The 26164-nt window shown below is 41.2% G+C and overlaps 3 protein-coding genes across 7 annotated transcripts; all 3 read left to right on the forward strand.

The window, feature by feature from the left end:
• The first annotated feature begins 2923 nt into the window (after positions 1-2923).
• On the forward strand, positions 2924-14645 carry slc4a1b (solute carrier family 4 member 1b (Diego blood group)). The gene is made up of 18 exons (XM_034570851.1): positions 2924-3043; positions 4150-4190; positions 5582-5750; positions 6238-6373; positions 9467-9539; positions 9753-9795; positions 9920-10104; positions 10219-10429; positions 10551-10757; positions 10853-11001; positions 11320-11514; positions 11620-11868; positions 11985-12074; positions 12146-12312; positions 12415-12656; positions 12795-12964; positions 13539-13712; positions 13865-14645. The coding sequence occupies exons 3-18, from the start codon at positions 5594-5596 to the stop codon at positions 13943-13945; spliced, it is 2529 nt and encodes an 842-aa protein (XP_034426742.1). The 5' UTR covers positions 2924-3043; positions 4150-4190; positions 5582-5593; the 3' UTR covers positions 13946-14645.
• Positions 14646-14857: 212 nt separating this feature from the next.
• LOC117753350 (putative upstream-binding factor 1-like protein 6) lies at positions 14858-19199 on the forward strand. Of its 2 annotated transcripts, none has more exons than XM_034571411.1 (16): positions 14858-15145; positions 15275-15450; positions 16068-16145; positions 16315-16470; positions 16563-16627; positions 16732-16789; positions 16917-16954; positions 17497-17638; positions 17774-17815; positions 17899-17961; positions 18099-18136; positions 18219-18303; positions 18413-18460; positions 18553-18585; positions 18821-18889; positions 18980-19199. In XM_034571411.1, the coding sequence occupies exons 1-16, from the start codon at positions 15127-15129 to the stop codon at positions 19025-19027; spliced, it is 1158 nt and encodes a 385-aa protein (XP_034427302.1). In that variant the 5' UTR covers positions 14858-15126; the 3' UTR covers positions 19028-19199. The 2 variants fall into 2 exon arrangements, with proteins under 2 accessions (XP_034427302.1, XP_034427303.1); XM_034571412.1 differs by having other exon boundaries at positions 14859-15145; positions 16732-16777.
• Positions 19200-20328: 1129 nt separating this feature from the next.
• On the forward strand, positions 20329-25219 carry si:dkeyp-118b1.2 (uncharacterized protein LOC559983 homolog). Of its 4 annotated transcripts, XR_004612081.1 has the most exons (10): positions 20329-20442; positions 20995-21040; positions 21142-21266; positions 22210-22342; positions 22448-22619; positions 23178-23278; positions 23376-23398; positions 23529-23574; positions 23881-24574; positions 25201-25219. XR_004612081.1 is itself a non-coding variant. In XM_034569742.1 (9 exons), exons 3-9 carry the CDS (start codon positions 21216-21218, stop codon positions 23958-23960), a joined length of 606 nt encoding a protein of 201 aa, XP_034425633.1. In that variant the 5' UTR covers positions 20329-20442; positions 20995-21040; positions 21142-21215; the 3' UTR covers positions 23961-24896. The 4 variants fall into 4 exon arrangements, 3 of the variants coding, with proteins under 3 accessions (XP_034425633.1, XP_034425634.1, XP_034425635.1); XM_034569742.1 differs by lacking the exon at positions 25201-25219 and having other exon boundaries at positions 23881-24896; XM_034569743.1 differs by lacking the exons at positions 20329-20442; positions 25201-25219 and adding an exon at positions 20460-20670 and having other exon boundaries at positions 20992-21040; positions 23881-24896.
• Positions 25220-26164: the final 945 nt, after the last annotated feature.

A 26164-nucleotide genomic window follows, 5' to 3' on the forward strand; every position in this document is an offset into this window, starting at 1 on the left:
AGGCAATCACTTTTACTAAAACGTATAAAAACAAACTACCATAAAAAAAACATCCTGCCTATCCTGCCAGCAAAGTTACACTGAGACTCAAACTGCATATTTTTGTACAGACGTCTGTGTATGAAGAAGATTAACTGGACTGTCGTCAGATGTTATCAGAGGGAAGAATGTAGCATGTTGTGGACTCGAATCATCCTCCAAGCACAAGTTTCATTTGTTGTGATAAAATAATAGGGACGCACCATATCACTGTTGGATTCAGATGCTGTCTGAAACATAGAAATACTACAGATCATGTACAGGTTTAACAGATTATTACCAAAAACTACTCTTGTGTTTTTTCTTCTGTCATAAATATGAGGATGTTAGTTTTTTTTTAAATTAGAGACAGTTTTTGGGCGTAGTAGTTATCACGAAGCGTCCCCAGTATTAGCACTAAGGAAACATATCCATGAGCCAGTGACAATCAAGCACCGTGACAAACAGACCTGAGAGACTGACAATCAAAGCTGGAGGTAGAGGAGATCAAAATGTAAAAAGTAATAACGACAAACTGTGAAATCATTGCCTCACTGTCCATTAAATAGCAATGACTCTATCAACTGTGCATGACCAAAATAAGCCGCTGTAGACAATCAGCTACTCGCAGAAAGGAATCAAGTATTGTACAAAAAACTGTTACTGTCGTTTTGCAGGGTTTTTCTGCTCACTTTCCTCTGACTATTGGTTTCGTTGATGCATCTCGGTTTGATCTCGTATGAAACGTCTTTCAACTCTTATTTATTTGTGTTCTCACTCGTTCACATAAGTCCTTCCGTGTTGTTTCTGTTGTTGTCGCGTGTCGTGTTAGCACTGTATAGCTACCAAGAGTCAACCCTTTTGTGAAGGCCTTGGATCCCTTTAACGAAAATAAAGCTGTGCGTAATGAAAATAAACCCGTAAAGGTCTTTGTTTGTGTCGTCCTATTATGTTTTACTCACCGTCCATGTGGTTCAAGGGGAAAAAAGTTCAAATCAAATCAAATCAAACAGAATTTTAAAGGTTTGGTCAAATTAAAGCTGCTTCAATCAATAATTCTACATCAACAATCGATTGTTTTGTGTGGATACATCATTTAAAGAGTAACATAGGCAGAAAGTTTTTTGCTGACCTCATGAGGTTGAAGTTCTGCTTTGCGGCAGTGGTGTGGAAATGTTCTTCGACGGATTAAAGTGCTGCAGACTCACAGTTTCAACTCAAAGATTTTCTGTGTGGTGTTACGCTTCTAGACAGACTGACTCCAAGGAGACATATCAAATACGTCTGATCTTCTCCATCTAGATGAATGAACTATTCCCTACAAACATAATTTCTTCCTTGGAAATAAGCATTTCAAATATCTCCATACGCTTTATACCTCTTTTTAGTTCCATAGCTTAGTTTTAACTTCCTATATTCAGAATATGTAGATTATAATTCTATACTTGAAGTTTTAACTATACACAGTAGATATGTTTTAATGTTTTAAAAATAAAACACAGTTTTGTGGATGTAGCCTCAAAGTCACAAGATTACTCAAGGTCCTTGTGTAATTTGAGTTCACACACAATCACTGCAGAAAGACCAGCAACATCCCGATGACAACAAATGACTGTAGATCATACAAACAGGTATTATGTGACATCTACAGGTACATGGAAATAATATGAGACGTGCCTTTAGTGTCTTATTGTATTTTCTGTCAGCTACCTGTAAGAATGCCTCTGTGTGTGTGTCTGTGTGTGTGAGGCAACATGCAGTGTGAAGGTTACTGTAATAACACCTGGGAGACAGTGTGTTAAAGCAGTCCCAGTTTGAGTCATTGTGATTAGGGCGCTGAGAAAAGACACTTTGCAGCATGGTCCTGGATGACTTCAGCGTGTTGTTGACTGTTTTGAAGGATGGATGACTGCACGCTGCTCTTTCGCTGACTTTCAATGGACTCTCACCTGGTGCCTCTGACTGTAAGTGAACACACACACACACAGACACGCACACACACACACACACACACGGAGGATTAAGGATTTATCCGAGACACTGATTACCTGAGGTAGTTTTTAATGTGAATGGCTGTTCCACTGATTTACACAGTAGATTTACTGTGATTGACACAGTTCCACGGGCTGTACACTTTACAGCCTGTGAAAACAGTTGTGTATAGGGCCTTGGCGAGCAGTGGACACTTAACGCTACTTTAAAAGCAAAGAATTATGGGTAAAATAGCGTCCAGCATCTTTGGAGTTTCATCCACACGAGGGACCTAAAGTCAGGAAGCCCTCAGATGCTTCCATTTTTAGCTCCTGTCTTTTGTGAGTCCTACAAGAGCCTGATAGAATATGAAATAGAACCAAGATTAGAAATCAGTTTAGATCAGGTTCCATTTGTTTAGTTTTTAACAAAATTAAAGAGGTGAGCTCCGTTTACCTTTCAGAGGTTGGGTCACCTTAACTGCTTTCTCTCGTCGTCAGTGCCTTGATGTCACGTTTCAAAACCTGCCTCCTTCGCCTCCTTGCCCCATCACAGGCCTCATTTGTATTGGAACCACACGAGATGTCAACCTTTGTCAATAATACAGGCGGATTAGGAGATAAAAGACGACTTCAACCAAATTTTAACTCTGTGCCCTGATGGTGTTGAAGGTGAGCAGACGGGCCCGGCGCTGTAATCCAAGCTTTTGTTTTCGTCCAAACACAGACATTAAATGTGATAAGATGCTGGTTGGATAATGACACAGTGCGACTGGTTCTCTGCACATACCAAGTCGCTGTATTTACTATCAATATTATGGGTGAGACCTCAATACATCACTCTGTCGGAAGTATGTGTGTGTTCCAGAGAGAATTTGAGTGTGTATGTGCTTGTGTGTGTGTGTGTGCAATACATGCAATAGTCCCACCCATCATCAGGCAGCATACATCCACACACGTGCAGCTGTAAAGAGGTGGTGTGTATAAAGTCACACTTTTCTGCCATTTTGGGGTCACTTGTCGTCGGTGTCGGCTTTGGCAATTACCTGCAGGAGGTAAGTGTCATTCTTATTCTTCTTATGTAAAAAATGTAAAATAGCATAAAAATATGAAAATAATAAAACTAGGAATCTGCACTATTATTAATATTGTCTTATGGTCAGTGCTGCAGTAGGATGGCGAAGACAAACAATATATTTCAAAGTAAGACCCAGAAGGTACTAAATATTGCAGTTTAATAATAATTAATAATGTGGGACAACTTAGGAGGAAATTATAACTTTATTTCAATGTATAGTAATACGTCTGTGGAGGCTCTCAGCCAAGCTTCATCAGGTCACGAGAAGCGAATGAGCCTGAGACGCAAAACAAGTCTTCTCAGCAGGTCCAGGTCAAACGTGTAGTTGTGTTTTATTTAACAATGAATATAATATATTATTTGATATTATTTAAATGTAATGATGCAACTTCACATGAGTTAAAAGCAGGTCTGACTTGTGTGTGAGTGATCGCAGAAGACAGAAAAACACACACAAATTTTGCAAGATGTAAGAAGCAGAATTTAGAAGGAATTTTATGTTTGCAAAAATAAATAATTATGTTCCCTCATGCATATTAACCACAAAACAATACTCTCAGTTACATACACACTTGAAACATCTATTAATATTAAGTTTTATTCAGCGTGTATGTGTGTTAGATGCATAAATACTTACAAAACAACAGACATCCACTTTACAGAAAGACAGATTTGTAGACATGTGCACATGCACTTACTCATACATAATAATAATAATAATATACCTTTAAAAACATGCACATTTGTATAGGATCCATATATGCACACACACAAACACAAATGTATGGAGTGTAGACAGTGTCTATCAGTCTGATCTGAATCTTCCACCCAGCTGTGTTTTGGAAATAAATCTCCCTGTTGTGACTGACAATGTCAGCGTGTCGGTCCAATCTGAGATAAAATGGACACTCTGAGGATAACTTACATAAGACTGCACCCATGCACCAACAACAACCTGAACCCATGTAAAAAACAATATTCACTCATTCATTCTGTCTCTCTACAACACACAGGAAAGATAGTATCACTGTTACTGGTAAAACTGAGTAGTTTCTAACTGGGTCCATTGTGTTTGTTCTCCAGCTGCGTGGAACATTGACACCAACCCCGGTGCAGAGTGTCAGGTGAGGGGAAGACACACGCACACGCACACGCACGCACACACACACACACACACGCGCGGTATCCCTACTCCAGTCACACGACGTGTTGACAGTCCAAACATGCCCAGGACAAACCATCATCCGTGTCCTCAGCGGATATCGCAGTGGCCCAGATCCTGGAGCCCGCTGGTTGTTGAGCCAGGACAACCACCATGTTTATCGCATAGACATTCAGTGTCACCTGGACATCACCTCTACGCGTTCGCCTGATCCACATCCACTTTGATGCTGCCAAAAGATGACAGAAGTGATAGTGGCTCCTGTAGTGGAAAACAACACCCAAAATATCATCAGTGTTTTTGTATCGTAGTGAAGCGTGAACGTGTTTTTTTATCCGATCGTCTCTGCACAGAGGATTTCTCTGTAGAACGAGTCTCTTTGTGGAAGTGTGTCCCTCAGCTGAAAGTTCCCGACATGGTTCAGTGAAGTATTTTTAAAGTCAAGTCGCTTCTTAAAACTCACATTTACCAGAAACCTTTTTTCTATTTTAACAGGCTCATTATTATTATTATTATTATTATTATTAATGGTTGTAGTAGTATCAATAATACAATTAATAGATTATACCAGTAGATGATCAGCTCAGCATTACAACTATCAATACATCTGAATATTGATAGTAGTGGGAAAGATGTCACATTTATTATATATGACTTTAAAGTTATGTTTGCAGTTTTTCAATGCTGTTGGAAAACAAGACTTTATTTCAAATTAGGTTCAATTTACCAAATTAATATATAAACTATTTGTATTTAGGATTTCCACGTTTCCTCAGACTAAAAATAAAAAATGATAAAAATATTCAAATACCTGTTCCCACATTTCACTCACGGTGACAAACCACCAAACCACCACCGCAAGTTTAGAGAGTTCATTAAATGCTTTCCCTAATTTTCAGTGCTGTATTTAATGTTACAACGTTCGATGTCCATATTACATAACTGTTTACTAAACAGAGACGTGCTAATCTTTGTTGCTGCACACGTTTGTGATGTCCACTCTCATGTTTCCAATTCAAGCTCAAACATGTACACATGGATTGGAGAACCAGTGAAAAAGTGAATTATTTCACTGTTCTAGTTAGTTAGTTTTACAGTTTGCTTTTTGAACCTCCACACCAGTAAGAGAGTGAGGCAGTGCTCACAAGCTTTGGGTGAGCTGCACGGCTCTGGATGTTTGGCCAGTCAATAAGAAAGTATTCTTCTTTTGTTTCAATTAGATATTCAACCATCCCAGAATAATATTTGAGATTTGGAAATGGGTGAATTCTGTGACCTTTAAGCTGTTCTGGTGTGAGGTGAAACTTTTATTCATCCTCTTCGACCTCTCTGTCTCTCTGTGCCCCCGTGAAGCCAAAGGAGCCAATGACGGACCAGAAGCAGGAGACCTACTGGCAGGAAACGGGCCGATGGGCGGGCTACGAGGAGACCTTCGACCCTCAGTCCGGGGCGTGGGCGTCCCCGCACATCTCCTACCTCACCTTCAAGAGCCTCATCCAGCTGCGACGCACCATGAACACGGGTCAGTGAAGGAACTCGGTCAACACTCCTGGTTCTTTTTTCATAATTAATGAATTTGTATCGTTACCAGTTGAATCACTGGTGCATCAATACATCAAGTACAATGGGTATTTATACTTTTGGTACTTTAGGTATAGTTTAGGGTAACGTCTAGGGTAGGTAAGGTTTTTTACATTTTGATGTGACTTGGTTATTGTGTTTTAATGTCTTATGCTTATTCTAACACTAATAGCAACACTAAATGTGAAGGTTACATATTGACGACTTAGAGAAAGATTAAAATTCAACTAAGACTTACATTTCTTTAATTTTCAGTGTACAGTGTTGTAGCTCTTTATGAATTTGTTTTTAAAATATAGCATCAGATTTTCATGTCAGTGCTCTCTTGCCTGCGTCCTCTTTCTCTGTCTGTGTGACACCATGGGAATCGAACCCTTAAAATGTCATCCTGAGCCTCTCACCCTTCTCCAACACTTTCCTTCATCAAGGCGTGACGATCTTCGACTGCGCAGAGCGGACCCTGGCCACCATCGCCGAGAAGATGCTGAACGAAATGGTTAACAAGAAGGAGATCAGGCCTGGCGACCGGGAGGGCGTGCTGAAGGCTCTGCTTCAAAACCGCAGGTATCCTTCAGGAGACATCACCCGACAGTGACTCAAAACACAAATGACCTACATTTAGGCTTTTAGCTGATGCTGTTATCCAAAGCTGAGAGGGGGGACGTGTCAGTAACTCGCTCGGAGAAAGTTGAACAGAGCATGTAGCTATTGTGGAGGTCAAACCTGTAATTATGGTCTGTAACCACCAAACCAGCCTGACTGTCAGTGCTGCACTGAGCTTGCACTTAACACCAGCTCACTGTGTCCAACAAGAATACATGTTGTCAGTGCATTTCATAAAGGCGTTTTTGTAATATGTTGACAACACCGAAGTACAGATTTATAATCAGGCCTGTAAGAGTATTTCCTCTTTGTGTTATTATTAAATACTCAGGAGTATATGATCTCTGTGTCCTAAGCATGCACTCTTAACCCGAATAAGTTGACTTTACTTGAAAATTGCGTGGAAACCCGTTGCCTTAAACCATTTAAGTTTTTACGCAAGCTAAAACTCAACCGGTCAAGTTGTATTAACACAAAAACTTAATTAATCAGAGCACATATACAAGTTCACATTAGCTATCTTCACTCAAAATCATTAGTTAACATAAATTATTTCTTAGTTTAATGAAATTATCATTTTAAGTTTAACAGAGTGTAAGTAATGTACTTTCTTTTAATTTTATCATATGAGATAGCTAAATACATAGTTTCAACAAAATTGTGTGGAAAGTAAGACATTAAACAATAATTTAAATTCTCAAATGCATTTTATTGTTCACAAAACCATTTAAATATTTTATCACAGCAGTAAAAAAGCTTGTCAATCTAAAGAAAAGTAAAGACACACAAGAACTAGCACCATTTGTGAACGTCACAGACTTAGGGTAATAAAATAAGTATGCTAGTCCAAACAGAATACACAGCCTTTGGCAGGCCCATCAAAACTTCTCCCTCGATGATGATCTTCATTGAGGCTGAACTGAGATGCAGGGAAGACGAGAGCACAGCACTTTCATGCTCAACAAGGAGGATCCCAATATCAATATGGTGGAAGGAGTCATCATCAGAGTCCTTAATAAAGAAGATAAACATAAGAGCACAATGACAACTCATTAAATAAATATCACAAATGTTTAGCGATGTAGCCGAAAAAGGCTATTGCTAGTTTATAAGTTTACTCGTGTAAATGTCTTAACAGTTTGAGCTCAACAATAGACCACTTATCCAGCCTCAGTGGATTGGGGTACTCAGTGAAGAGAAATATTTTTGGCAGATTAAAAACCACAATTTTCACATGAAAAGTGGAACAATATCTTATTATTTTAATTGTATGGATAAAACTATGCCCATATGGTTTTACAAATAATATGTTTAGATACGCTTAAATAAAGAAAGAAGTTACTTACAAGAAGTAGAAGTGAAGAAGTCTGTCGGGTTGTCTCCCAAGAATAATGGGAAGGCCTCCGTGTGGATATCAGCTCTGTCATTTTTTAGAGGGTCAAATGAAACTTGTTAGATAATATAATGACAAGAAATGAATGGTTTATAAATGAAAGCTGAAACAACCAAGCACAATTTGGATTGTATTGCACAATTACACAAGTAGAAAATGTTGTCATGACATTGGCAAGTAACATGATGGGTATGCACCAACCTTGGTATCTTGTGAGAACTGTGAATAGCTGCCCAACCTTCCCTCTATTGGATCAAAATATTTGAATACGAGCAGGACTGTGCCCATCAACACCTTCATAGAATTTCTGCTTGAGGTTCTTGCCCCCAAACCTTTTGAACTCCAAGTAAACCTGAAAACAACAGAGAATGTTACAGTATTACATTACAGGTCATTTCTGCTCAAGTTGTTTCCTTTCCACTCTACCTGTATTGTGTGTGCATATCAATACCACCCTGCACCTCTACAATCACAGTCATTTAATGTTAAAATCGTGAGCAGTTCATTAACAAGCCTCATTGTTTCAACAAAGCACAGTGCACATTTTGAATCGGTATGAACAGCGAGCATGAGCCCCAAGTACATGCATGCTAGCATCATGCTAACACATGCTAACACTAAATTTAGAGTTTAGCTGACATTTTAGCTAAGAGTTTTGCAGAATTTTTCCTTTACACACACACACACCATTTCATTTGGTGTAACTTTTATTAACACTGCTTTTTAAAAAAAACTGTTTTCATAACTTAAAGTTAATGTTTCGCTATCGGCAGCAGTCTGTGAGCCAACAGAAAATTGATAGCACATTGACACTTACTTAAGCTTGTGTTGTCACTGGACCATCTTTTTGATAATAACATGTTCCAGAGCGCTGTCTGAAAAATACTTAATTTGGTTAAACACACTCACCATTCCACTTGGTGTTGATGCTTCCAAGCTCTCACAGTTCTCACAGGTCAAGTTCTCCTGTCTGACGCAGCAGCAACGGACTCCTCACACAGAACATGTCCCAACTTGTTACCGACAGAAATTCAAATAAGCCCCTCCCCTCCCTTACAGAAAAGCTAAATGTTAAGTTACCTCTGCTTAACATGGTCATTAACACTGGATGTTACAGCTGAATAGTACAAACTACTAATTTGTTTTAGTAATGACATGATGTTTGTACAAAACAAGATAGAATAAGTAATGACCACTAAAGAAGTTTATTTCAAATAAAATCCGGGTTTAGAGTGTGTAGTCATGGCCCTGCTTTCCTGAACAAAGAGTTTCCCTGTCTCCTTTCTCTCAAGCTGATTTCAGACATGCACTGAAGTCAGGACATTTTCTTGAAATTGTCCAGAGGAGCAATATGTCCAAGTCAGTTGTCAGTCCTGCTGCGTTCTTTATATGTGAAAGGCAAACTCGGAAAATGTCAACATTTGCTTTTTTACAAAGGTGACACTATAAATCATGACTTTTCATTCGCTTCCCTCTTAGACTGCAGGTTATTTTGTCCAATGAGTGAAACAGGTTTGAAGAACAAGTCTCATGCCAGTCAGCTAAAGTTGTAGATTCACCAGCTGCTGATCTGTTATATCATCACCATCAGTGTTGTCAGCCATTCAGTCTTTGGCCTCACACAATCTTAACTAATGACTCATGTGGATTTCTCCCCTCAGCCAATCAGACGACCCAGAAAGCCAAGCGCTGACTGATAGGTTGGACCTGCAGAGGTTCTCAGTCAAGGAGAGGGTGAGTTACTCACTGATGTGATCAAGTTGCTGATATCTTCAGCTTGTATCATGACAATGATGAGATGATGGTAAAAGGTGACTCCTGGCATTTTAGGGTTTAGGGTCATTTTCAAGAAGGAGCTCCACTTTGTCCTTAATGTCCTTTTAAAAATGTAGGAATTGGAAAGTCTGGTGTTTGCTCATTAGATCTGTTCACACTGTGTTTCCGTAGAAGGATGAATCTGACCGTGATGAGGTCTCTTTGGTGCTAGTAGGTAAGCCACTGTTTCCATATTTCATTAAAGATATATAGCGTGTGTGTTTATATGTGTGTGTTTGTAAGCCGATTTCAATGTATGTGTATTTGTTGGTCAAATGTACTAATTCTCTTCAAACCAGGAGCCTTGGACTTTCTGGAGAAGCCCACAGTCGCGTTTTTGCGTCTGAAGGAGGCGCTGGAGCTCGACTCGTCCTTGGAGGCCCGGGGGCCCGTACGCTTCATCTTTGTTCTGGTCGGCCCAAACAAGACGGACATGGACTACCACGAGACTGGCCGTGCTATGGCATCACTGATGGCTGACAAGGTGAGTGAGTGGATCTTTTTGTGGTAACGTTAACTAAACACAAACAGTTACTGCTAAAGGAAATGTTGACTTTTAAAGGGGTTTGAAATCTTTTCACTCTTCTCTCCATCTCAGGTGTTCAATCAAGCGGCGTTGAAGGCTAAGAGCGCCCGGGAGCTGACGGACACCGTGGCCGACTTCATGGACTGCAGCATCGTCATCCCACCCACCGAGATCCAGAACGAAGCGATGCTCAGCTCCATCATCAGCTTTCAGAAGAAGCTCCTTCAGGGCCGGCTCCAGGCCTCCAAGCCCAATCTCCCTCTGGACTCCAAACCTCGCAGGGGTGCTTCCCACCACAACACAAAACTACCATATCCGACCTGGACGACACATAAACAATTATTTGATGGAAAAGTTTTAATATAAATGTCCATTATTCACATTAGATAATTGTTTTCCCACAGTTTCCATCGCTAGCGGGTCTTCTCGCTCAGAAGACCCCCTGTCCCGTACGGGTCGCCCATTTGGGGGGATGATTCGGGACATAAAGAGACGCTACCAGTACTACAAGAGTGACATCACAGATGCTCTCAACTCCCAGGTCCTTGCTGCCATCATTTTCATCTATTTTGCCGCCCTGTCTCCGGCCATCACCTTTGGAGGGCTACTGGGTGTGTGTGTGTGTGTGTGTTTATATTTGTATTCAACATGTATTGTTGTTGTTGACCCATATAATTACTCTTTGCCATTATATCTCCCACTTCAGCTGATAAGGTGGACAATATGATGGGCGTTCCAGAGCTCCTCATCTCCACCAGCATCCAGGGGATCCTCTTCTGTTTTGTTGCTGCTCAGCCCGTCCTGGTCATCGGGTTCTCTGGTCCTCTGTTAGTGTTTGAGGAGGCCTTCTTCGCTGTAAGTTATAATACTGAAACTAACTCATTAAAATGTGCAATGATTTACCATATAGCTAAATTTTTGTGATCCAGATTTGGCCCACACCTCCAAACTGCCACACTTTCATCCGGTATAACATACAGTGGTGGCACTAGGGTGGTCAGCTCCTGTTTGCCACAAGTAAGCCGAAGCAATACCGAAGTCCACCAAAGGGGCCAAATGTGGCCCGAATTTGATTTGTGCTATTTGGGTCATATTCACCATTCACCAATTTGTAAACTGTGGCAAATGTCATAGTGATCAATCATCAACTCATCCCCACTTTGCTTCATTCAGTTCTGCAAGTCCCAGGACATTGAGTACATCGTAGGGCGAGTGTGGGTCGGAGTGTGGCTGGTCATCATCGTGTTGATCGTTGTGGCCTTTGAGGGCAGCTTCCTGGTGCGATACATCTCACGCTTCACCCAGGAAATCTTCTCCATCCTCATCTCCCTCATCTTCATCTATGAAACTTTTGCCAAGCTGGCGAGGGTAAACCGTCCGCGTCCATTTCACACGTTTCATCTGTCCAAACGAAATCACAGATGACTCAGCTTCTAATCCTTCTTCATCTTTTCTCTCCCGACTTCTCTCCAGATCTATAAGGCACATCCGCTCGTTCTGAATTACGATCATCTGAATTCGACTGTGGAAAACCCCTGGCACCCAAAGGTGGAAGAGACCATCATCTTTGACAATGCTACCGGCAATACAACTGTCCTCATCCAAACCATTAAGCCGCCTTACCCCAACACAGCTCTGCTCTCCATGTGCCTCATGTTAGGATGTTTCTTTATTGCTTTTTTCCTGCGGCAGTTTAAAAACGGGACATTTCTTCCTGGAAAGGTGAGTTTGCTATGATTGTGAATTTAAATTTCATTTTAATCTAATCTAATGTTGTTTCTGCCACTTATGACAAGATGTTATTCTTTATTATAATGTTCCTCATCTGTGGTCTCCAGGTGAGACGTTTGATTGGCGACTTTGGAGTCCCTATCGCCATTTTCCTCATGATTGTCGTGGACTACAACATCGGCGATACCTACACTCAGGTTGGGCCTCGCTTTTCCAATTCATGGTGTGAATTCATGTACAGTATTAACCAGTGGCTTTTTCTGCACAGAAACTAGTGGTTCCCAAAGGTCTGATGGTGTCTAATCCGGCCAAAAGAGGCTGGCTCATCAACCCCTTCGGAGAGCACAAGTCCTTCCCTGTGTGGCTGATGTTTGCGTGCTGCGTCCCGGCCTTGCTCGTCTTCATCCTCATCTTTCTGGAGTCTCAGATCACAACGTGAGTGATTTAAATCTCAATCGCATCGAATACATGCTCAGAAAACGTGACATTTCCTGCCTCTCACCACAAGCTTGACTCAAATGTGGCATCTGTCAACAGTTTGATTGTGAGTAAACCTGAGAGGAAGATGGTCAAGGGCTCCGGGTTCCACTTTGACTTGCTGGTTTTAGTTGGCATGGGAGGGCTCGGTGCGATATTCGGCGTGCCATGGCTCAGCGCCGCCACGGTGCGGTCTGTCACGCACGCCAATGCCCTTACCGTCATGAGCAAAGGACCAAAGCCTGTGATAGAGAAAGCGATGGAGCAGAGGATCAGTGGCATTGTGGTGGCTTTGCTGGTCGGTAGGTGCATTTTAATCCTGCAAAATGAATGTTTGTCCTACAGCTGCTTGTTTAGATTTGAGTCTGAGAATATCACAATGTCATCCCTCATTAAAAGTTAGTAGATTATGCTTTATCTACACGTCTCTTTGTATTAAGGTTTGTCTATTCTGATGGAGCCGATCCTGAAGATGATCCCCATGTCGGCCTTGTTTGGGATCTTCCTCTACATGGGAGTCACGTCGCTGAATGGCATCCAGCTGTGGGATCGTATCCTGCTTCTGCTCATCCCGAAGAAATACCACCCTGATGAGCCCTACGCCACCAGAGTAAGAGTCCTGTAATAACATGATGATTATGGTGCTAACACTGAACAGGATTACAGGGTTTGATGCTCACAATGGCCATGGAACATCAAATAGATATGTATTGTATATGTAACATGATGTCATAAAATAATTTTGTAATCATTCTGTTGACTCTCAAGACATAATTCAAGTGGACATTCATGCCACATTCGTACTGATTGAGGGTTTCACACTAGCACAACTTTTAGAGTGTACAATTGAAACAGATTGAGACCCCTCATTAGTTTTGTCGGATTTTGAACGTAGAGCAAAGCACTTGAAAAAGAAAAAGAGAGTAGAAAAGGTTGAGGAGTTATTAGAATGCATCCTCAGGGGAACACGAATGTTTGCACTAACTGTGTCAATACGTCCGACAGTTGTTAAGATATTTCACTGTGAACCACACGAAACACATGGTGACACCAGAGGAAACAAGTGAACTCACCCAAGTCATTACTGGGGAACATGACTGCTCTAAAACAGTCAAGTGCAGCTTAAACACCTCCATGTCAGCAGCTTTGTTCGTGTAGCTAATGTTTGTTTATCTTGGACACAGGTGAGCACGGGGCGAATGCACTTGTTCACAGCCATCCAGTTAGTGTGCCTTGCACTGCTCTGGATCGTGAAGTCCAGTCCAGTATCCCTCGCACTTCCCTTCATACTCATCCTCACCATCCCTCTACGCATGTTTATGACTGGGCGTCTCTTCACCGAAGTGGAAATGAAATGTGTAAGTTGTGTCTTGGCATTTTAAAAACTTAACTGATGACCTGTGCAGAGCTCTGGATGAGCCTGAATGTTTATGTGGAATATGTGTGTGTAGTAATGTATCTTCTCCCTGAATCCCAACGCCCTGATTCTTCTGTACCTGTTGTGTTTCAGTTGGACGCTGATGATGCCAAAGTGACGTTCGAGGAGGAGCCGGGACAGGACGTATACTGTGAATCTCAAATGCCATTGTAGACTTCTTCCATGTCTGCTGCCAGAAATCTTTTATTTTAACAAAAATATATTTATTTAATTTATAGTTCAGATTATATAGTGTCCACAATCTATGAGCAAAGACATGTTTTTTTAATTGAAAAATGCAGCTATAGTTACCCAGGTAGTGTCAGTATGGAAGACAATGGTATATTTCTGAGAAACTGTCAAACGTTCCTGAGGAGTTTTCAACAACCTCTCAGGTGAAATATTTGCATTTCATATGGTTGGGTTTTTAAGTGCCTTATACACCACTGAAGCTGGAAATATTTGTATGATATTGAAATCTTTTTACAAAAAATGGATACATTTCACATGAAGGTTTGGGGCAAGGCACTCATACATGAAATAAAATAAATGTAAGTCATGTCAGCACAAAGATTGGTGGAAAATCTTGCAATGTTAAAGCCCAAATCGTGTGTTTTCCCAGGCAATCGCACATTGAATGTAATGTTTTTTTGTTGCAATCACTTGTTTGATGTGGATTAAATCCAAACTCTGAATGCATTACAAGCTAAATAAGGAAGTATTTATATTTCATTAACACTAAATGACAACACCACTGTGTGGAAACACAAGGAGAGAGAAAATGTTGAATTTTTTGTGTGTTGATGAAAATGTATATGTTGCCATTTTCTTGCCATCTCTCTATAAATTAAAAAATAAAAATAAAAACTACCTCTAAAAAGACCCATATTTGTGGATTATAGATTAATTTGATTGATGATTCAGTGTCATTATTCTACACACTCCGGCTCAGTAGGTGGCGCCTCTCACCGAAATGTTCCATCTGCCAACAATAACCACAACGAAGAAGAAGAAGCGTGAGCTCATTGGCTGTTAGCTGCCTTTCTCCTGGTGACGCACTCCCTTTTGCTCGTCTCTGATTGGTAGCTCTCACAGCAGGGACCCGCCTACCAGAAATGTTACCCACTTTTAAAATAAAATAAAAACACGCTCGAAGCACATTCACGGTTGTTTTATACAAAATACGTGAATGATTCCACGTGTTTTTTCCTGCGAATGAGCGTAACGGTAACAGAGGAGTCTAGTGAAAGTATTGATTCCCTTCAGGTCGTAGTTTACTCGTCGGTGACTGAACTTAGCTAGCTAGCCTGGCTAACTCTGAACCCTCTGCACCAGAAACACGTGTTATTGGGAAAATGAACGCAGAAAAATCTGGTTGGTATAATTAAATAAACCTGTAAACATCGTCACAACATCCCACAAACCACGCGACTGACTCAACAGTAGCTCTGGACTTGGATTCACTCATGTTAGTCTCCATTCTTGTGTCTCTGCTGACTTCAGGTTGGACCTTGGAAAACATCCAGAGGCTGTTTGTGGAAATGAAACGCAGGATCCCCAGGACCTACGCTACGTGCTCTTACGCGAAAGGACTGAAGCACGTAGACTGGAACAAGGTGGCGTTCGCTCCTTTCTCTGCGGGAGACTGCGAACAAAAGTGGAAACTGCTGATGAAGAAGGTGACTCAGGGTTTGAATCAGCATTTCAGCCAGGAGCCACTCAGCAGCTGTTCTGGAGCTTTCCACCATGTTACATAATAAACTCAAACTCATTCTTAGTGTACAATAGCTTTTCTTTTAGGATTGGATTCATTTGTTTTCACTCAAAATGAACATTATCGTGAACTTTATACTAGAGTCTCCCAGGGCTCATTGATTCCACAAGAAGATGGAAACGTACCTTTGGGATTCTCCTGCACGTTCAAATTATTACATCACATTGTTTCTGCAGATTTGTCATGTGCGAGTTCATGCTCCAAATCTTCTACTTTACCAGATTCCAACTGGAGTCAGATCTGCTAACTGGGCAGGCCATTACAATTAACTGGGCTCACTTTCATGTTCATGAAACCAGTTTAAGACGACTTTTGATATGTGACATGGAGCATTACAATTAGAGATGTTCTATACCATTTTTCACTTCCTAATTCTGATACCTGGCCTTTGCCGATCCCAAGCACCAATCATGTAGATGTTTTACTTTACTAAAACAGTATTGGTCAGTGATAGAGAGGCAACAAACGTTATACGTTATAACTTCAAAAGAGTCTAATATTCTTGCTGCTGTTGTCTCTCAGATGCGCAAACAACGGTCCCTCACAGAGCTCATTGTTGAAGCTGAAGATGTCCTGTCAGACCCTGTCCTGAACAGCAAGGTAAGAACAGCAAGATCAAGCTCTTTAAAAGGATATAAAATGGCTCTGTGCAAGGTTATATTTTCATTTATGACATTGATAGATGTGAAGTAGTAACATGTTATTACAGTCAGAAAGGCTGCCAGCAAGAAAAGAAAAGAAAAATTAACAGTGAATGTTTTTGCTGCAGATCCATCCAGACCTCCCGAAGAGACCCCCCACTTCAGGTGGCATGTTTTATGAGGAGAATTGGGTCAAGATTAAAGAACAGCATCCAGAGCTGAGTCACGCTGAGGTAGTGGCGGCCACGGGCAAGGCGTACAGAGAGCTCCCAGATGGGAAAAAGGTACTTTGAGTGAGCGGCTACTGCGGAAACATTCACATTCAGTGTTGCTTTAATCGTTTAACATGAAGTACTGACTTTTATGCAAATCACAGGCTGTATATGTGAAGAAATACCAGCTTGCTCTCCATGAATACAGGGAAAAGACAAAGGAGTTCAGGTCGGAAATTAACACACTTACAATACAGTGTTACATACACTAGTGATTTGAACTGGAAGGCTCCCACTGTAAATTCACTGTTTTGCTAATTCTTTGTCTTTCAGGGAAACAAGTCTCAAGCTTGCAGATATTGTGGACACGAGTAAGCAGGTGACTGTAGATGTAAGTGATCCAAGTCACATGCGGCAGTTCTCTTTGTGAACTGCAGTGACCTGTTTGTACTGTTTTTGCTTCAACTTCTTACAAGGTTCTAAATATCACTTGTATTCAAACTGTGACTTGTTAACAGGGTGAAGATGCAGAAGGTCTGCCGCCCAGGCCTCCTATGTAAGACACACACACACACACACACACACACACACACACACACACACACACACTCCAGTGACAATGATTGGTACCTAGGTGCCGGTTAATTAATTTATTTCTTTATAAAAAATTCACTAATTCACATTTAACGCACCAAATCGCACACACTGCTAATTATCAGTCCCCTAAACATGCCTGATTTTTCTTCATCAAAATCCACAAATTATTCTCTGGGGAAATCAGCAATGACAAGCCATGTGTGAAATGTGTTAAGTTGTCTGTATCATCACAGCACTGTCGATACATGTGTTGTACCCAAATGCCTCATTTGAACGGAACACAGGCCACTCCCACTCAGTTCAAATAGGCCGGTCGGGTTTGAAGCGCACCCTCTTCATACGCCACCTGACAAAGAGAGAGAGAGAGGATGCATCACATTTGGTGCCTGGTCGAGGACAAACACGATGGATTTAATTTAGTCTTGCTTCCTTTTGACTCTATTATACTTCTTAATCACCTTTTTGTTACTTTTCTATTTTCCTGTGTATGTGTATCTTTAGAAATGGCTATAAGATATTCTGCAAAGAGCAAATGGCGTCTATGGCTGGGGTCTCGCATAGAGACTATATGAAAGTGTGGGCCCAACGTTGGGGGGACTTGACTAAGAGTCAGAAGAAAGACTACTCTGAACACTGCTCCCAGGTATGAACACACATGCAGAGTTTCATATAGGTGGAGAACAAACCGCTGCACCACAATTTTCTGATATCAAGATCATCATGGTTGATTACAGTAATCTGTTAAATCTTAATGCAATACTTGGTTGATTTCTTTCAGATGAAGAAAACGTATACAATCAAGCTGCAAAAATATATAAAGGTGAGTAATTTATAAAAATTTCAGATGCAGCTTCGAAGTGACTCTGATGGACTTTTTGTAACGTTGCTGTTTACGTTGCTCAGACTTTGGATGAGGAGGAACAGAAGAGGATCCTACACGCTAATGCCAGGTACATATCTAAAGAGGTGAGAGGTTATTTTGTTGTAATGAAGATTAAGCCTTTTTCACTTTGCCTCATATTAACATCAGTTTAGACTCAGTGTTGATAGTTTGTGTGCTCTTCACTTGTGGAAACTACATTGGATTAATCTTCTCTTCTAAGGTTGATATGAAAAGTGGCGAGCCCAAGATGACATCTCGGTGAGCAACGTCAGACAACAATTACGTCACTGGATTCATTACAACTTGCAACAAAATTAATTCTTCAGTTGTCTGTTCTCAGCTGTCTTAACAAGACGAAACGCCAAAAAGAGAAAGCACTAGAAGACATTATAGAATATTCAAAGGACCTGCAGAAGTGGTTTAAGGTATACAGAATCTATATTCCATTAAATATATCCACATAAAATATTTTTTCATCTCAGCACGTTTGTTGTTTGTTTTTCTTTAAATTGTGTCACCTTTTACATTCTGCAGACGTTGACGGCAGCAGAGCAAGAGGAATATCAAGCATCTAGCCCAAATGTATGTATTGTAGTAACTATTTATTTTTCTGTAATAATTTTTCTGTGACCATTTCTTTAAAATTCACAATATGCATGTACCTGTCTTTGCAGAAATGTCGATACGTCAATGTCAAAAGATCGTCAGTAAGTTGCATTGTTAATACAACTTGCGTGAAGTTGCTCTTCTAAACTGAAGTAAATGTATTTTACTTGAAATTATTCATGTGGTTTACAAAGGAGTAAAGTCATAAATTACCATGTGAGTTATATAATATATAATATATAATAGAATAATAGAATAATAGAATAAAGATATATTCTATATGCTGCACTCAGGGTTGAAAAGCTCTCTTCTCAGTGCACATGTGTTGTCTCACAGGATTCAGAAGATGAAGACATTGAGGACAGCAGCAGTGATGAAGAAGAGGTCTATCTAGACTGCGATGAGGTTTGAAAACTAAATCATAGTTGTCTGTTTTGTATTCAGGTTTGCAGCTGTGCATCCAGACGGTATAAAATATCAACTCTTGATCCACAGGATATGGGGGAAGAAGAGGAGGGTGACATCACGTTTGATATGTATTAGATGGTGATGAGATGGACAGAAGAGTCTCGCCAACACGCACGTTAAGTTCAGAGCGGGATTCTGGTTTTTAGAAGATGGAAAAGTGCCTCAGTGACGGACTTTGACCTGAATAACTAACTGATGTAACTGTGGTTTACATGGTGTGCATTCCCAAATTAATTTGTACATATTATGAGAGAGCAAATCTCAGTCTTTTTAATAATCTGCCATAGCAATCATGTCAGTGTGTGGGGTTTCCTCCAGGTCATGTGAGTGTGAATGGTTAATAGGCCCCTTTGATGGATGTGCGGCCTCTCCAGGCTGTACCCCCCCCCGCCCAATGTCAGTTGGGATCGGCTCCAGCAGCCCTGCGACCTTTCAAGGACACACAGTGTAGATAATGGATGGATGCCATAGAAATGCTGTTTACAAGTGGAAAAAATTTGGACTCTAGAGGAGCCTATAGTCCATTTACTCAGGGAGCCCCCCCCGTGATAATGGATCTAGCCCCTTACAGGAACCTAATGCATCTGTGAACAGAGGAAATCCACTTGATTGTATCATTAGTCAGCTTATTTTCTATATCTGCTGTTAAAATGAGATATAGGAAATATGCACCACTGAAAAATGTCTGGTTTTATATTTTCTGTGATAAATGGGATTATGACGCTGAAATATATTATGTATGTATAAATATAAAAATGAAAATCATCAAACATTATTTATGTGTAAAAGCCTTGGTCATTGTGCTGCCTGTCAACAAATGCAAAAAGACATTTCCAATAAACATGTTACATGAAGATGTAATTATTTATTTTACTGGGTGTCTATTTTTTACTGTGACCTTTGCTGTTAAAGTGGGACTCTGACTATTATCATCATTACTGCTAAGTGGTGCTGCTCTCAGTAAAAACACCATTACATCTGTAAATCACTTATTATTTCTATTATACCAACCAGATAGAGATGCTCACTTTTAAATCTCTGAATGGAGCTGCTCCCAAATACATAACAGACATGTTAGTCCAACTTTTAAAAAACTTTTTTATGTACTAGTGCCTTTAACTAAGCTATTTTATAAGGTCATACCATTACATGTATTACTTTACACAGTCGTATATATTTTATTAGTATGTTTCCCATTTGAAGTTATTTTTTAGATATTGATACAGATTTATCTATTTAATCTTCATTTTTTCACCTCTTCTATTCTACTTTTTTTTGTCTTTTTCTTTGACTTAAAAATTTGATTTAACAGATTTCAAATTGTTCACTTTACATGTTGTCCAAATAACTGGTCACAAACCAGTGGCAGAAGCCCTGAGGAGGAGGAGGAGGGGGAGGAGGAACCCCTCACTGGAGGAAAAGTCGTCGTGTGGCGATCGATTACTACTGCCTGCTCTCTCTGACGTCAAGATGGACGCCTGCCGAAACAGGTAAATAAACACAATTAGTGGTTTTGCGGGACTGTGATTGAAGGTTGCCCCGGCGCCGAGGCCTTTTATATCGGGACTCGAGCGTCGTTTGTGCGTCTCCTCTCCGCCGCTTTGCTGACGGTCTGTCCCGGGGAGCTGAGAGGCGGACAGCCGCAGTGCAGCAGCAGCAGCAGCGCCCGGTTCGTGGAACAAACCCTTTAATGATTTCCTCCAAGCAACAAAAACTTCCAGCTACAAACCAACACACCGCTTTGTTCTGGCTCTCCTCAGCCCCGGGGCGGTGCGGTACACCGGGGGTTAGCTTGTAGCTGTAGCCGCGGAGGACCCGGTGGTTTGTGAGCAGCAGAACCCGCCGCTCCTCCCCGCTAACCTCTGCTCATTCTCGGTTCCTCGGGGCTATTCACAGCCCCGCTCTTTGTTTTCAAGCTCCGGGCTACAGCTGCCTCCATTAACCCCACAAGGAGCAGCTAGCACCAGTGTTTTTAACTGTGTGTGTGTGAAGGTGTTCAACAACCACCGCTCAGTTTGTGTGTTCTTTTGTGTTATTCGCAGGTTATAACGAGGGAAGCGGCTCCTCTGCAGTGTTCAACGTGCATTTGTGAGTAGCTGCATCACATTACATGTTGCACCACACACCCAGACGAGCCAGGGATTCTAACTCCTGCACCGTGTTGTTTGCCCCCCCCTCCCCTGCTGCAGCCCCTGTCCTGCCCAATGCTTGCTGCGCTACAGCATGACCACAGCAGCGGCGGCTCATCTCATACTTCTGGCAAATGAAAATGGAGGAGGTTTCAATGTCCAGCCTGGACAACAGCAAGCTGGAGGTACAGTGGAGTCAACAAGGCGGCAGCCTGCTCGCATCTGCAGAGACACAACAGGATGCTGCAGGATGCACACCCAGGGGAGAGGGACACTCAAAACAAGATGCTTTCTTCTCCTGGAGTCATAACTGAGCTCAGTTTGAGATCAGTTGTGAGATTTAGACGGTTTTCCTTCCTCTTGTCTCAGCCCGATCATTATTTAAGATCTTGGCTTTGTGGGGTTTTCTCCAGATACGTAAAAAAGACATGCAGATTGAGGTTAGGTTAATTGGAGACTCAAAATCCTGCGATCTGTCCAGGGTGCACACCACCGCTCGTCCAGTATCAGCTTGGATTGGCTCCAGCCCGATTAAACAAGATAAGCTGTATAGATAATGGATGGATGAAATTAAGACTCTGTTCTCATACTTCTTACATTTAGCTCCTGAGAATTAGCCGTCCTCTTGTCTCATCCTTATTTAAGATCCTAGGTTTTTTTGGGTCGTTTTTCCTCACTCTTGTTGAGGGCTAAGGGCACAAGGAAGTCACCTTTTCTTAAGCCCCATGAGACAAATTGTGATTTGTATGGGCTGTACCCAAAATACTGGATTGATTGGCTGCAGCCCGCCTACGACCCTTAAAGGATAAACAGTGTCTCAGATACTTATTTAACTCCACAAATCATTATATGTCTCAAATTCTTGTGATAGAATTAAGATCCAAAAGTAAACTTTGTTGACTCACACAATTTGTCTTGGATTTATCTTGTCTTTTGCGACAGGTTTAGGAGAAACAGATCTGAATTTAGTCATCTTCAAATAAGAGGCTGATTTATTTCTCACCAGACAAAGAAAAGACAGTTGTCCTTCTCCTCTGGGCAGACAGCATAAACACAAACACAGATGATCCCTGTATGTGTCCTGGCTTTACTTTACTCGTGACCGCTTCCTGATTCCTCCCCTGGCAGGGCCTAGCTCAGGACATCCTGTCTGACCTGGTGGAGGATGCATGCCTGGGTCTTTGCTTCGACGTCCACCGGGCCGTCAAGCAGGGTTATTTTTTCCTGGATGACACGGACCAAGAAAGCATGAGGGACTTTGGTGAGCATGACGTCATTCTCTCTCCCTTTACTGGAGGAGTAAAGCCTTTTTATTTCTCAGCCACCTACACGGAACGTTATTTCAACTTTTGCCTTCAATTTTCAGAAATCGTGGACCAGCCGGGACTGGATGTGTTTGGCCAGGTGTACAACCAGTGGAAAAACAAAGAGTGTGTGTGTCCCAACTGCAGCCGAAGCATCGCCGCGTCCCGCTTCGCCCCGCACCTGGAGAAATGTCTGGGGATGGGACGCAACAGCAGCCGTATAGCCAACCGCAGGTAATGTGAAAGTACATCTATCCCAACAGCTTACCCCTGAGATATTGCTGTTTATTCCAGTACAGAAACAACATGAAAAAACCGGCTCATAGCGAGTTTGCTTCTCTAAACTGGAATCTGGCTGTTTGACACTGCTTCTTTTGTCCCGTAAGATCAATAAAAATCCACCTCCTGCTGTGAGCATGAAAATGAAGATGTGCCAGCTATTAAATAATGCACATAGAAGGTATTCCTGTGGAGGAGGTGTAATCACCCTCTCTGCCGTGTGTGAATTTGTGCTAGTTTTCCTTACACGTTACAAAATACAAAATAGAAAACAATCTTAGAGATTAATACAAATGTAGCTGAGATAAAAAGTAGCTTGTATTTATAATAAAACTGTGAGTAAGCCAGTTGTGTGTGTGTGTGTGTGTGTGTGTGTGTGTGTGTGTGTGTGTGTGTGTGTGTGTGTGTGTGTGTGTGTGTGTGTGTGTGTGTGTGTGTGTGTGTGTGTGTGTGTGTGTGTGTGTGTGTGTGTGTGTGTGTGTGTGTCGTGTCCTGTTCTTTCCTCTTCTATAGAATAGTCACTGGTAATAACACAAACAACAAATCAGAGAGTGACCAAGAGGATAATGACGACGTCAATGATAATGACTGGTCTTATGGGGCAGAGAAGAAAGGTGATGCACAAACGCAATGGGTGTTAACTGCTGAATGTTGGACATATATGAAATTACTTTGAAATATCTAAAAATGAATCTTCTATATCTTTTACAGCTAAGAAAAGGAAATCTGATAAGGTACGTTGTATTTTTTACTATAAAAACCATAACAATTGACACAACAAATGTTAAACATCAAGAATATTACTTATTGATCTGGATTTTTCAAGGCAAACTAATATTTTTTAAAACCCTTTTTTCAACTCAGAATCCAAACTCACCCAGAAGATCCAAATCATTCAAGCATAAGAGCAGTAAGTGGACACTGCTAAAGTTTTACTTGTCAACAGGTTTACAGTTTGTGTACTTCAGTGCTTGTCTCTGTTTAGGTTTAATCACTGTACCTGTTAAAACATACGACAGCAAATGTGGAAATAGTTAACCCAGGAAATCAAGGCGTGAAAAGACTAAACAAACAATTATGCCTCCATTCTCCTTTTGGAAACATGGGACATGATCTGCAAGTTAAAACTACACTGATACTAACAGGCTATGATATAATACTTTTGACATTGATCTATTCAAACTGCTGATCTCTTCCTGCTCTTTATCTCCCACAGGCATGATGGGTCCTAGACGTCGGCTGGACAACCAGGAGAGTCCGCGCATGCTAATGAAAGATGAGGCATTCCCTCAATAACACACTCAGCCACAAATACACGTTATCTTGCCATCGTGTGTGTGTGTGTGTGTGCACGTACCCACACACACTCAAGCACGGGGAGACCAACAACACTTCACCTTTGGTTCTTAATCATGTGATATCAATGGACGTTGAAGGCAACATTTATGGTGTTCGCTGCTCTGCAGAAGCAGTCCAGACCTCCTACTGTATACTTGACAGATTTTATTTTTCTTCCACAAAGTCATTGTACCAACACTCATTTTATTTTTGTTGAGTTAGTTTTTTTGTTTTGTTTTTTTTGCTGCAGTCCCAAATAATAAATATCAGCGCACACGATTTGACTGCACAGAAGTAGATTGTGTTGTAAATGCATCCAATGGCCCGAACACAGGGCAGCTGTGTGCGCCCACAATATGTTGTTTCTTAAAATACACAAATGATTAGGCATTAGGTGTAGTTAAAGTTTCCTCACCTGTTAAAAAAAAAAGATCTCATTCTTTGAAAAAAAATTACATCAAAGACAATCTTTGTTAGTTGTTTGTCTTTTTATTTTCACATTCATTGTCGGGCTCAGAGCTCTCCAGTTGAATTGTAACCCTGTGTGTGTGTGTGTGTGTGTGAGAGAGTGTGTGAGAGAGAGAGAGAAATAATTCACCTGTGGAAACTTGTTCTGAAAATGTTCAGTAAATGAACCCCTAATTGTACAAGCAGGTATTTACTTCAGAAAGCAGCAGGTTTCTTTTTTGATTTTTGTTTTTTTTTGGTGGATAGACCGGCTTGTTTTCTAGCATTGAAATGATGTGTTCGTATCATGTGTTTACATTGTAAAGGGTGACATATATCCTTTTTGTGTGACGTGTTAGTGTAAATATTCCAATAGTTCAATTGCTGCTATCATGGCTCAGTTTGTTTCATCTGTCTAGCATAATAAATGATTTGTTACCTCTCCCATGGTCTTGTGCTGAATTGAACTCCGGCTCTGCTCTGACTGGAGTTTGATGGACGTAAGACAATAACCTCAGCGGCCCTGCCCGTGTACTTTGTCCGAATAACCAACAGGAGGTGCTGTAGATCCAGTGATTGGGTGTGCGTTAACTAGAGTTGTGTGTTTTGCATGAGACAGTAATCACTGAACAGATGGAAAACACAACACACAGTTAAAACAGTTTGAGCTTTGTCATCTGAGTTTTTAGTTCATAACTGTAAACAGCCAGGGGGCGTCTTCCTACAGTTTTATTTCTGGGTTCTGTTAAAGGCGTGTGTGTGTGTGTGTGTGTGTGTGAACGGAGGCGTTGGGCAAAAGGGCTTGAAAACCAAACCGTCATGGCCTGGTTGTTTGCAGGATGTATCGCAATAGTGTTAAACCACATGCTCTGCAAATGGACCAATTACAAAATTGATTCATCTGATATGAATCATGTGAATCTGCTCGTATCAAAAGAACGAGAGACATGCTTATACATTTATGAATGATCCTTTTGTCAAAACACCTGGGTCTGTCTTTCACTATCTTGTATCATAGCTGGTGATGATTTGAGCTCAACCTTCCTTAAACCTAAATTCAGTTATAGCTGCAACCCTCAAAAAACACGACACCATGGCAGGAAAAACATTATTTACAGGAGCAACACCTCTCGCCTGAAAAAGGCAGAGGATTTGTTGCTGTTGTGAACGCGTCTGTGCAGAAAACTTCCCGCTTGTGTGAAAGACAAGACTCTGGGTAAACTCTGTATCCAATTCTCCTGGTTTTACCTGGAGGTCATGTCTGAAAACGCCTTATGAGGCCAAAGGTCATCCCTAGTCCCCTTATACCCCCCTGCTGTGAGGCAGTTATCAAAGAACCCCCAGGGCCCCGGAAAATCACAAATTACAACCTAAAAGTGCAATATGAACTAAAGCAGGTCCTGTATTGTTGTTGGTGCATGCCCTTTTTAGTTTTTAAGACCTACAGGTACGTTTACAGTATTTTCTTACCCACACAGTGGATATTCCTGCATAAAGCTGGAAGTAATCCTGCAGTGTGACATCATTATTCCTGCACAGGAGTAACTGGTGTGTATCTGGGCACGATGACGTTTCCATACATGTTCTGGTGCAGACACAGTTTCCATAGCGGGAAGGTGGAGGTTACAGGGTTTGTGTGCAACCCTAGAGCAGAGATGTGGTGTAAACATGAACCCAGCAGTATTTTTCACAAACAGGTCGATCCAGTCTGTTAT

This window comes from Hippoglossus hippoglossus, chromosome 19, assembly GCF_009819705.1.
Source record: "Hippoglossus hippoglossus isolate fHipHip1 chromosome 19, fHipHip1.pri, whole genome shotgun sequence".
Taxonomy (NCBI): Eukaryota; Metazoa; Chordata; class Actinopteri; order Pleuronectiformes; family Pleuronectidae; genus Hippoglossus; species Hippoglossus hippoglossus.